At 32.5% G+C, this 13,127-nt stretch overlaps 1 protein-coding gene across 2 annotated transcripts in view; it reads right to left on the minus strand.

Annotated features, from left to right (window-relative positions):
* Positions 1-6,644: 6,644 nt before the first annotated feature.
* The window catches only part of LOC149774839 (uncharacterized), a 161,024-nt gene continuing 154,541 nt past the window's right edge, over positions 6,645-13,127 (minus strand). For both annotated transcript variants that reach the window (XM_089944687.1, XM_089944688.1), the window contains exons 13-15: positions 11,931-11,967; positions 11,268-11,362; positions 6,645-9,757 (exon numbers count right to left, since the gene is read on the minus strand). In XM_089944687.1, coding sequence (XP_089800813.1) covers positions 9,717-9,757; positions 11,268-11,362; positions 11,931-11,967 — 173 coding nt within the window. In that variant the 3' untranslated portion in view covers positions 6,645-9,716. The remainder of the gene's footprint in view (positions 9,758-11,267; positions 11,363-11,930; positions 11,968-13,127) is intronic.

Consider the following 13,127-nt stretch of genomic DNA (forward strand, 5'->3'; position numbering starts at 1 on the left):
GTCAATACGACAAACACTTCTCGATAATTAAAATAATAATAATAATAATAATAATAATAATAACCATGTTTGGACTGTTCATCTAACTTTCATAGTTGTACGCTCCACTGTCGGCTGTACGATTGCACACACAACACTTATAAGAGTATTGTCCAAATTTTGTTTTAAAATCATCAGATGTCAGCCCATCACACTTTGCATGCATCCAACACTTGCGCTTATCACAAATAGAGGAACCAACACCACAACTAAGTCCATATACAACAAAAGGCCCGTTCGTTTTTGTCTATTTTTAGCAGAAGCACTAGGCATTCTGTAATTTAAACTTAAATAATGTTTTTTTAAATATAAACAAGAAATATAATTTAAAGAAATGCAAAAGATATCCGATGAAGCTAACACGGAGTAACTTTTTATTGATATACCAATATTTACGTGTCCCCTAGTATTAATAGGCATCCTTTGGCACGCTGCATGCTTTTAACTGGTAATTATACAAAGATAGGCAGGTGTTACATTTTGGGTTTTACTTTAAAGTTAGGAATGATAATAATACTTTCTGTGATGATTTTGTCTGCAATTTCATTACATTGTGTGCCTGTGTGAAAAATAGCCATTATTGTTGATAATATTTTGAATATATATTTTTTAAATAAACATTTTAGTAACGATTGTGTCAGGATCTGTGTGCCTTTGTTATGCTTTGTCAAACAACGACACACTTGTTGAGTTTGCCAACATATGTTTGATAACTCAATAAGACGCACTTAAAGATACGGCATTTTGTTTACATAGTTTATCCAGGTAACTCATAAAAATACATTTCAAAAATGATTTCGTCTGACTTTGTTATTATCCAAATTAATTAATCTCCCTATTCGCGGTTTATTAATGGAGTACGTGTATGACCATAGTCTTTCGGTTTGGTTGATTTACTCATCAATCTGATATTTCAACATCAGTACATCTTCCTAATATGACTTTTTGTGGCTTTGTGTACCTTTGTTATGTTGTGTTGAATATAGACAGAAGTAGATAAAATTTGATAACTCGTTATAACATGTATTGGAAAATAACATTTTCTGTCCATGATCAGTCAAAAGAACAATTTATACAATAATAACAAACATTTCAAATATGATTGCGTCAAGAGTTCGAATTTGAACTCTGTCGCCCAGTTTTCGGTTATTATTTTGGCATAATTATGTTTAAAACTAGTCTTTCGGTTTGGTTAACTGATTCATCAATATAAATAACAATATAAATACACTGTTTTAGTTTGACTTTGCATGGTTTTGTGATGCTTTGTGTGGTTTTGTCAGGATTTATGTGGCTTTGCCAGGTTTACTAGTATTTAGTAGGACTGTTGTACACGTCATCATATCACTTCCTGCTGCCTTGTTCGGCTGTTCTCTTCTTCTCCTTCCAGGAATAGTGGGTGCACGGACCGATACAACCGTCCACATCATACGGGCAATTCACTTCACATGGGTTCATTGAAGGTATGACCATCTTGCAACACAGTCTTTTAGTCACGTTCTGTGACATGTAATACACCCTTTTCGCGATATGGGATGCACAATTCGGCATTATCTCATTATGCTTTCTTTTCCTTCCATGTTTGTTTGCTTTGCTTGATTGCTGGAGGTGTTCCACCCTTTTTTTTTTTCCATTTTGGGCTACACAGAGAGCGCTGGTTGTGTCTGGCCCTCTCTGTGTGGTGGCAGTCGGAGCCCAAAATTTCAAGCACTTGAGGTTCATTATTTATGTAAAGTAAGGCTAAAGAATGTATGAATTGTGCATAGAGAAGCTATGCCATTATAGCAGTAACTTTGATATGTATTCGTATACCTTTTGACTTGAATTATATTTTATTTCTATATGTAATCTATACTGAAGTCACTAAAAGTGGTCTGCAGCAACATTCATGAAGTATGTTATTTTTTCTTTCATAATGCTGGACTCTAACAACCGTCACTTTGCAGTGTCATTCTTGATTCAAGTATGTCCCCTCAGTCCTGCTGTCCTTCGGGCTATAAACAAACATCTTACCATAAAAAACACATACACGGACAAATGAGAAAATATATAGTGGACTTGAGAAATTAAGTAAAGTTCAAACAGAAAACAACCACTCTTGTGAAAATCGTAGAATGATTAGCAGCCTTACAAATGGATATATGCGCTTGAAACATTCACATACATGAGTAAGTAAAACATGAATTGTTTATTTTTGTTTTCTTTGTTTTATTTAATCCAATGTTGTATTTTTCACAAATGTTAGAATTTGCCCGAATATCCTTTACAACATTTCACATGACATGTATCTAACATAAGATCAAAGGATCATAAATATAATACCATTTTGTGACGGATTACATCCGTTTTGTTTAAAAAATATTCTTTAATTATTTTGTCATGAATGTTGAAAACAATATCTTCGTAACAAGATTACTCGAGAATTTAAGTACATTCTCTACTGACGGAAACTACCGAAGTACAAGTACAGTGAAAAAGTACTATGGTACATGTATCTACAACAGCAAAGAAAACCACCGCGGTAAACCAGTATACCAGTATTACTGCGCACCCCTTGCCTCTGCCTGACTGTAGTTGATCCATGTCCTCAGTATAAAGAACTTTGAAGCTATTTTGACGTATAAATCTTTTCATAACACCGCTAAACAATAATGATGTTCTTATTCCAGCTTCCCATTACTTTTATAAACAAATAGTATTTTGTTTAAACACACTATTATTTCGTTTCAAGAGTATATCGTTTAACTAAGATATGATACAAAAAGGTTGTATATTACTGATATATTGGTGGGTATGAAAATATTTTTGGTTTCGGGATGATAGTTTCGTCTTAGTAACAAGTCAGAGCAATCAATGAATAGAGACCTAGTGGAACAACTGTAACATTCTCAATTATAGATTCCATTTTCAGTGAAAATCCTTTTGGTCAGAAGCTTGCAACAGTTCTCCTTCACTGAAATTGGAAGGGTATTAAGCAGTTCAATAATGCATTCATCATACTATATTTTGATCTCTAGATGTCAACCTCTCTAGTTATGTATTCTTGTACTGTAAGATTGTAACATTTTATATTAGATTTTGGAAATAGCAAAACTTACTCATAATGGAGTGTCTGTACTTTATAAGAAATGTTTTATTGTTTTATTTTCTGTAAAAGTCGGTTTGAGTATCTATTCAATGCTGGACCACAATTTGAAGACACACACACACACACACACACACATATATATATATATATATATATATATATATATATATATATATATATATATATATGTGTGTGTGTGTGTGTGTGTGTGTGTGTATGTGTGTGTGTGTGTTTTATATTTCATGGTGCTAAATACTTACATTTACAAAAAAATAAAGATCATGCTTTCTTTCATCAGTCACACACAATGTCTTTTCGGATCGAGGGTAAGCAAGGTTGAACAAATTAATATATTGGGAAAATTTGACAGTTCGCCTGCATGAAAGTGTAGATCAGTATCTTACATAATCCTGGTATTGATTCATCAGCATCAGCTTTGCCACTGATATTAAAAATGTACAATGTACAATTTTGATGTTAAAGATGAAGTGACAAGGTATATGACTTTGTGAACACATTTTCTCGTTAAGACACATAAACAATACATTGATCACTTTTTTGATGGTGTTAAAAATGAGTTCTTGCATGTAGCTCATTTTCTCTGACCATATTGTTTGTACAGTCATAATGAGGGTTGTATTTATCTTGGAATGTACTACAGAATGTGAGCAAGTTTTAGCGACAGTGAAGTAAATTTAACACTCCAGCAGTTATGAAATTATTTGCATTTATCTGAAACTGTTTATCTGAAACTGTTGCAGGTACAGGTACCTAGATTATCTGACACCATTGTAGGAACAGGTTCCTAGTTCTTCTGACTGTTGTTTGTATCAGTACCTAGTTTATAGAATACTGTTATTGGTAGAGGCACCTAATTTATCTGACACGGTTGTAGGTATAGTTATCTAGTTTATATGGCACTGTTGCAGATACAAGTAATTAATTTATCTGACACTGTAGTAGGTACAGGTACCAATTTTATATGAAACTGTTCCGGATACAGGTACCTAGTTCATCTTACACTGTATAGGTACTGGTGCCTAGATTAACCCACACCGTTGTACTTACGGGTACCTAGTTTATCCGACACTGTTGTAGGTGCAAATACCTAGTTTACCAGACACTACTGTAGGTACAGGTACCTAATTTATCTGACCGTTTATCTGACACAGTTGTAGGTACATATACCTAGTTTACGTCATACTCTCTCTGTCTGTGTGATTTTGATTTTTAATTTAGCTTTGGCAATTTTTCGTTCATATCGACACGATGTAGCCAATAAGGCAGATTATAGTGATATTTGCGGCATGATGCCCCACCCAGTCACATTATCCTGACACCAGGCCGACCATTCTTAACACTAACCTCTTAATGCTGAATGCCTAGCGAGGCAGCTATTAGTACTATTTTTATAAGTCTTTGGTATGACTCGGCTGGGGTTCGAACCCGCAACATTCTGCATCCAAAACGGACACTTGAACCACTAGGCCACCGAAGCGGTTCCTGAAACTGTTGTAAGTACATGTATATAGTTTATCTGACACTATTGTAGGTAGGGAAACATAGTTCATATGAAACTATTGTAGGAACAGGTAAATGGTTTACCTGACATAGCTGTAGGTACAGGTACCTAGTTTACCTGACGTTGCTTTTGGTACATGTAATTTACCTCACACTGCATTATGGTAGGTACAGGTACTTAGTTCATCACTGTATAGGTACATGCACATAACTTACCTCACATTGATTTTGGTACAGGTAGATACATAGTTCATCTGACACTGAATATGTACAGATACCTAGTTTATTTGACACTGCAGTAGGTACAGGAACCAAATTCATCTGAAACTATTGTAGGCACAGGTACTTAGTTCATGTGACATTGAATAGGTCTTACAGTGTTGTAGGCACAGGTACTTAGCTCGAGTGACATTGAATAGACACAGTTACCTACTTCGTCTGTCAGTGTTGTAGGTACAGGTACCTAATTTATCTCACACTATTGTAGCTACAGGTAGGTACATAGTTCATCTGCTACTCCACGGGTACAGATACCTAATTTGTTGGACATTATTGTAGGTATAAGTACTTAGTTTATCTGACACCGTTGAAGGTACAAAAACCTAGTTTATCTTGCACTGTATAAAATTATGTATATGTACCTAGTTTATCTGACACTGTCACAAGTACAAGATGGAACAACTCATGGATTTGCATTCAGAGACCAGCCATGAATGTTTTTGTTATTGTGGTGCATTGATGTTATTTTCAACAGGATATTTCTTATTTAATCTGATGATAAATTTTATAAGATAATAGTATGGATGTAGTTAGTGGGTTTGTTTTCTATAAGTTGGAGAAAGAATGTTTTCTTCAATTATTCGTGTGCATGCATTTTTTTAAAAAGCCCTCACAGAAAAAATATAAAAATATAATGGTGGTCCCGTAGATTCTGTTGCATACACAGTCATGAAATGTGATGGCTTTCTTGTATTAGGGATATTATGAACTTATGCTATGATCTCAAACATCTTGTTCTACTGTTGTGACCATGCAATGATTTGAGATGATGTTTTGGCTGAGTGGAATAAACATCGTATTTAGAAGATAAGGAAACATTGCTTTTATGAGTTTTATAAAGATGTCAAACCAGTGAAAGTGTTGTATGTGGGCAGTTTAAAACTAGGTTAGTGGAAATGTACATTTATTTAAAAACTGTTTTATGCAAGGTATATTCATTAAGAGGTATGTTCCTTATGATGTACATCTTACTCAACTTATATTGATTATGATGCAATGAATTATGAATGAATAACTATCAAATGTGCATTTCATAGATAAATCTAATATAAATGAGGATATTCATCCCTGTAATTGTAGCACCAACTCTTTAGTATATGCCAATTACATAATCACATGTTGATAGATAAATTACAAATATTCTAATTATTCCAACAAAATTTAACATCTTCTGAAGGGAAGTAAAATATGTCAACATATTTAAAAATAGCAAATTTGAAATTTAATTTGAATTTAAAAATAATGAGACACTAGAAGGTACATATTCGAACCACATTTAATACCTTTTAATGGAAACATAATGATGTGGAAATATTTACCAAGAAAATAACAAATTTCATTCTTCATAAATGAAATGGGAAAATTAAAATTTTTAGATAATGAAATGCTATAAACTACCTTGAGACTACCATTTATTTTACCATGTCCATACACTATCGATGGTTTAAAATTATGTTTCCACATAGATTTCTCGAAAGATACGTCTGACCAATATTGGTGTATCAGACTTGATACACCTATTGTTTTCCTTTTTGCAGTTCTGACTTCCTTTTAAAAAGGTATTTAGTGGTGGATAGAAACCAAGTGTAAACATACATACTCTAAATGTGATCTGTTATGTAATATTACTTGGAATAATACATTTAAGAAAAGCAGAGAACTTTCAATCTTTCTATACAAAGATATACATACTTAGGAATAAAACAAAACAATAGGATTGATATATTTATGATTTTAATCTCTGGCTGTCTTTGAGCAGTTGTTCATTGATAAAACAAAATATTTATTGCTTTACACAAATGGTAAGTTTTTTTAAAATTCAAAGGAAACTTGATCTTGTACTTCAATATCAAGATTATGTTTTAAGTATATCTATGCATTTCTTGAACAATACATCTCTCTCTCATTATCCCTGTAAAAAGCACGTTACATTTTCTCTTTTTCATGTATTTATATAGATGACACAATATATGATACAACGGGTGGGTGGGTGGGGGTGGCTACAAAGAAAGAAATTGACCGTAAAATGTGTCATTGGAAATTGACTTGAATTTTTTGTCAATATTTGCATCAGCTATTGAACAATACTGATAAAATTATTATTCAAAAACAGTAAAATTAATAATTTATTAAGTAATTTAATGTCATCAACGTCAGAAAATAAGACTGAGTCTTCCAACTTCCAGAATAAACAACCTGAAGTAACATGTGTAAAGTGCATCAGAAACACCAAATTATACTTTAAATCAATGAAAGGTCGACTTTATTTTGAAATATGGTTAATAACGCAATACTCTGCACACGTTCAGATGTGGGGCTCTGAGCAGCCAAGTAGTCTAAAGCGCTCTACGTTATGGATCACTGCCATCTCACCTCTGTCTGCGTGGGTTCGAGTCTCGGATTCGGCTAATGTGGGTATGTGAGAAAGCTTGCCAGTAGCTTCTCGTGGGTCGGTGGTTCTTTCCGGGGTTCTCCCGGGTTCTTCCTCCACCATTAATACTGGCCGCCATGTATAGCCTATTGTGTGCTGAAAAATGGCGTTAAACCCTACAACAACAACTACAACGTTCAGATCTGTTAACAAGTTGTATTCGAAAATATCTGAATAACGATACCACAAATACTGAATACAATTCAAATATGGGATATTTTCGATTCACAAAATATTAGATTGTACCAATACACATCTAATAAATGAATAAATAAATTATATATATATATATATATATATATATATATATATATATATATATATATATAGTGCTGGCATCTGTTATATAACATTTTAAAAAGTGATCATTCATTTATTTGTGTTGTTTTTATTTTAGGAATAATCATTTGCTGAACAAAAATAATTATGACACACGTTAGGTGATGAGTTTATTTTGTTCAAGTTAGTTTTTGGAAATTATGAAGTTATTATGAAATATATCGATTGATCAAAATTATAGATACGATTCAACTCCTTGAATGTTACTATGTCACAGAATTGTATAAATCCCTTTATTTATTAAATACATGCATTTGGGTTTCATTTTCTTGTGTACAACGATACCCGGGGGTGATTTATGTATATTGAACAACATTTCGAAACAGTGAGTTCAGTTCATCCTATGCCGCACATGCAAAGTGCTTTTGATGGGGAAAAAATGAATGCTTCCAGTGTATTCAATTTATGGGTGCACCAAATGTGTATAAATGCCTCACGATAAGACTAAATATTCACATTACGGAACATCTTGTCAGTGAGCAGCCTACTTGAATGTCTTCAGCTGTAGAGGTATGTGAGTAATTTATTAATTCCGTGTGTATAAGTCTTAACTATTGTACTACCACGTTTATTTTTGTATATTTTCTATATAGCTTCGGCTGACGTAGTATAATGCAAATATTTTCTATTTTTGTTTGTGGCTTAGCAAGAGATTTTTATTAGCAATTTAAAATTGCATTTTATTAAGATTCTTATCGGACACAGCCAGGTTCACTTCTGAGACTGTTTACTGCTTTATAATGTCATGCTGATAATGTAATTTGTATTGCTTACCGTATATAACATCATTACGTGTTATCACATATTCCTGTGTTATTATTAGTACACAGTGTTAGATTTAATTTCAGCTGATTGGAGTCAACGTGGTACCAGCTGTAGAGCTAACCATATAAGTTGACCAAAGCAGCTGTAAAGCTGAACCATAGCAGCCGTAGAGCTGACTGAAAAGTGTTGCTGGTCGAGTAGCAGGTGATCGGGCATTGCTGACTGATTGGTGGGCACCAATTGCTTGATTGACCAAGGAATTGGATGGTTGTCAGTGACTACCTGGAATACTGACTGCTTGATTGAGCAGTGTGACTGGTAACCAAGTGTGCTGGTGGTGGAGTGTGCAACTCCATACATGTTTGTTTTGGGATTGTAAAGATATTCTGTATGATATCTGTCCATTTGTTTTCATCATTTTGCTATTTGAATATAATATCTCATTTTGTACTATTTGAGTGAATTCATATTTACTATTTGAGTAAAACAATTATTTTCATCATGTGAAATTACTGTGAATCATTCACCTTTATCATTGTACTGTGTAAGGACATTCATTTGTATTTTCATTTGTTTCATTATTAGGCTTGTGCGGATTGTGTTAATTTGTCCAATATTTGGATCTTATACATGCATGTATTAAACGTATTTCTTTTCTCATTCAAGTCATTCATCATTAAACATTGTATTTGTATCACCATCAAAAGTGTTCTGTTATAAATTCAAAATTTCAACCAGTTTATCTTGTTAGAATATGCATAGAGGACACGCAATAATTATGCAATGTATTAATTAATCAGAATTATAGATATAAGTCAGTTATTACAAGTAATTTGAATGTCATCATGTGCTTTGTGGACAAGCAATAAGTATGTGTTGTATTGATGAATCAGAATTATATATGCTATAGAGTCAATTATATTTAAGTAATTTGAATGTTGTTATGTGCATAGAGGGCAAACACTAATTAGGCACTTAAAACTATATGCTGTCAGCTATAACTTATGTCAGAAAAGGTTTGATAATGTACCAGCAAATCAGAGGAAAAAAAAGAAACAAAATGTAAAACATGTGAAATATGGACAATGTATTGGAAGTGAATATTAATGGTGTTCTGTTTTCTTCATCTTCTCAGTATTGTAACAACCCACTATATTTTTTTATAGGAATTTATATTCCAACATCAGTTCAGACCATAAGCTGGAATTAACATCTTCTCAGTTCCTCTGAACTTTGTTGGTTTTAGTGGTTATATTAGGCTTTTATCCATGTATTTTCATAATCTTTCTGGGAATCTGTATAAAGAAAAAATGTATAACCCTCAGATTCATGTTACTAAAAAACAATTAAAGTCAATGCATGCATCTGACCAGATAAGTTCATGACAAGTTAGATGTTTATAGGAAATTTTAAAAAAAATTAAATACAGGGTGCTACACATAGGACATGACTTTTGATAATGATCATCAGGCAGTCATAATTAAACCTCATCAAACACGAGTCCACTGAAGAATTGGATGCTTTGCCAGCGAAAAAATGTATATGAATCCATAATAAGACAGTGTCTTTTATTAATCTGCCAAGTTTTGAAACCATATTTGATATTCTTGAACAATAGCAAGGTTCAAATTGGCTACCATGGTGGCCATATTGTATGTTAAATGTTAAATTTTGTTCGGATCAATGAGACATTATTGGACATTTTTTGCTGAAATCCAAAGTTATTATTCCCATACATTCAGGATGGTTAGTGGCGAAAGAATTCTCAAGATAACTCTCATGGTGATCAAATTTTGATGTCCAGTCGGCATCAATTTCCTGTAAGGTCAACTAGATAGCATCATATGTCATTTGGTGAAAGCCCTTTGTTAATAAGGCCTACATTAAGGAATAGCGATAGCATTTAAAACATTATGACATTGTCAGATCAGCACCATTTGCATTTAGGACCAACTAGACACATTAAAGTCTTTTGGTGAAAACTGCATATGGATATGCCATACATGTAGGAGGAGTTGTGAGAAATAAGATCCACAAGATGTCTGAAATGTTGGCCATGCTAGAGGTCAGATCAGTACCATTTTTCGTTTAGGACCTACCAGAAAACAACACATTATTTTGGGTGAAACTAATGTTAATGTGATTATTCACATTAATGTATGATAGACAACAGGCCATCCCATATTCTAACTCTTAAAGCTAGAATATCAATATATTAAGGCATTTATTCTCAAAGTTATCAAGAGAATATAATTTTGTCTCAGTATTGATTAAATCTTGAATTGCAGTCATTTCAGTTATGTTATAGAATATAAGACAATTTAAATTTTAATCGATTGGCCCTGTATAACTCCAAAATTACTTGACTTAGTTAATGTTAATGACATGCAAAACCAAGTTTGAATAAAAGTCTCATCTTATTCATCATGTATATTTCAAATTTTATATACACATCTATAAAAAAAAAATGTGCATGAAATTGAGCAAAGTCACTGGAATAACTTTTTTCCCTCCAAAATATTAGTGAAAGGGAAACAGAATGCCATGCGACTGATAACTGGATAATTAATGTAAAGGTGATCAATATGCTTTCTGTAGATAATTAGATACTGTTTGTCAAATACTATATTTATTTAAAACAAATTGCAGAGAATACAGAAGGCAACCTAGGAATTAGGGATTATATATATATATATATATATATATATATATATATATATATATATATATATGTTATGGTTTGTATTTATTTCTTAAGTAGTATACTTTACAAAACTGAAATACATTATTTTTAGATGAAGTTACCTTTGGTTGCTTCAGGGATCTTCAGTGAGCTGTACATCTGGGTGTCACTGTTTGCATAGGGGTGCAATTTTTCATATGAATCACCTTCTGGAGACCTTAAAAATGAAATTGATATGTATCAGATGTACCATATCCAACATTATTTCAAAACTGTCAAAGCAGAAATTTAATTTGGCTATATTACAATGTCTTTTAACAAATTTTTTTAAAAATACTATCAGCTGTGGCTTGTTTTTGTCTGTCTTATCAGGGAATTTAGCCCTGACCTGTTTGCATGCTGGATTTTTAAATAATATGTAGTAAATGAAATTATACTATTTACATTTTTTCAAAGCAATTTTCATTCATTTTTCAATAACACACTTAATAGAGGAAGACTCTTAGTTGATGAAGACTTAACAGAGGAAGACTATCTTAGTTGATGAAGACATTCATAAATATAAATGTAGAGGAAGTTGTACATTTAAATATAAATTTTAAGGAAGTCATACATGTAAATATAAATGTAGTGGAAGGCATGTGTAAATATAAATATAGTGGAAGTCACATATATAATACAAATATAGAAGAATGCATATCTGTAAATAGAAGTGTAGAAGAAGGTATACATGTAAATACAAACTGTATTATGTTTTATTTAAGCTTCCTAACAACTGCATGTACCTTTTATCAGCATGTCCTTTGTTGTCTGATGTAAGAACTGAAGAAAAAAATTAGAATTGCAAGATAAAGTTTCTTGAAATAACTGAAAACATATACTGTGTGACGAACCATACAGTCAGTATACTGTCATGACCCAAAATAAAAACAAGCAAATGATGTACAAGACCTGATGAAAGAGTATAAAATGCATTTACACAGAACACAGTCGTGTCCAATCAAAATTAGTAATGACTTAAGTACATTTGAAGATAAAATTTATTAAAATAGGTACGATTCAGTTTAGCTTGAGGCTACAAAATATTAATTTACTATGTGCATAGGTCTTATAAAAAAATAGCCTAAGATATTTCTTTAAGATATATATATATATATATATATATATTTGCATAAAGGTAGTTGTGAAGTCATATGCATGACATTCCCAAACTTTTGAATTAAGTTGTGAAAGTCTTAAATTTTTTCAGAACACATAAAAGATGTATGTTTGGTGTTTTGAAAGTTGCTTCTTTTAAGCAAATAATCACTGAAATTAAAAAAAATGAAGAAACAAATTCACTTTTGATTAGCTTGCCCTGTATAAAAATTGCCTCATCTCTGACACAAATGAAAATAATCAATAATGCAGCTAATAAAATACAAATAACTGACATCTTTAGGACACGATCTTAATTTTTCTTTTATGTAAGAGAACATTTATCAATTGAAAAAAAATGACAACTTTAGATTTTTTAAAATGGAAATAGATAAAAACAAAGGGCTACTATATATCGCAATGCTACACATCAACGCTGGCAAATCATACTATATAATGACTGCCTGGGTTTGAGTCTCGGATTCGGCTAATGTGGGTATGTGAGAAAGCTTGCCAGTAGGTTCTCGTTTCTTGTGAGTTGGTGGTTCTTTCTGGGGTTTCCTGGGTTCTTCCTCCACCATTTATACTGGCTGCCACGTATAGCCTATCTTGTGCTGAAAACTGGCGTTAAACTCTACAACAACAACAACTATATAATGACATGGATCAAATAATCCAGTATGTTCTTCGGTATCTTTATCATCAATAAAGATTACTTCCCATTAACTGCAATGCTCATTCTAACTTTTGTATGTCCAGACATACATTACAAATTGTGTTTGGACATCATCCAGTCTAATTTTTTCAGACTATTTAAAGGTGCAGGTTAATCCATATGCTTCCGC

The sequence above is a fragment of the Sinohyriopsis cumingii genome, unplaced genomic scaffold (assembly GCF_028554795.1).
Source record: "Sinohyriopsis cumingii isolate HCF-2022 unplaced genomic scaffold, ASM2855479v2 utg000127l, whole genome shotgun sequence".
Lineage (NCBI taxonomy): Eukaryota > Metazoa > Mollusca > Bivalvia > Unionida > Unionidae > Sinohyriopsis > Sinohyriopsis cumingii.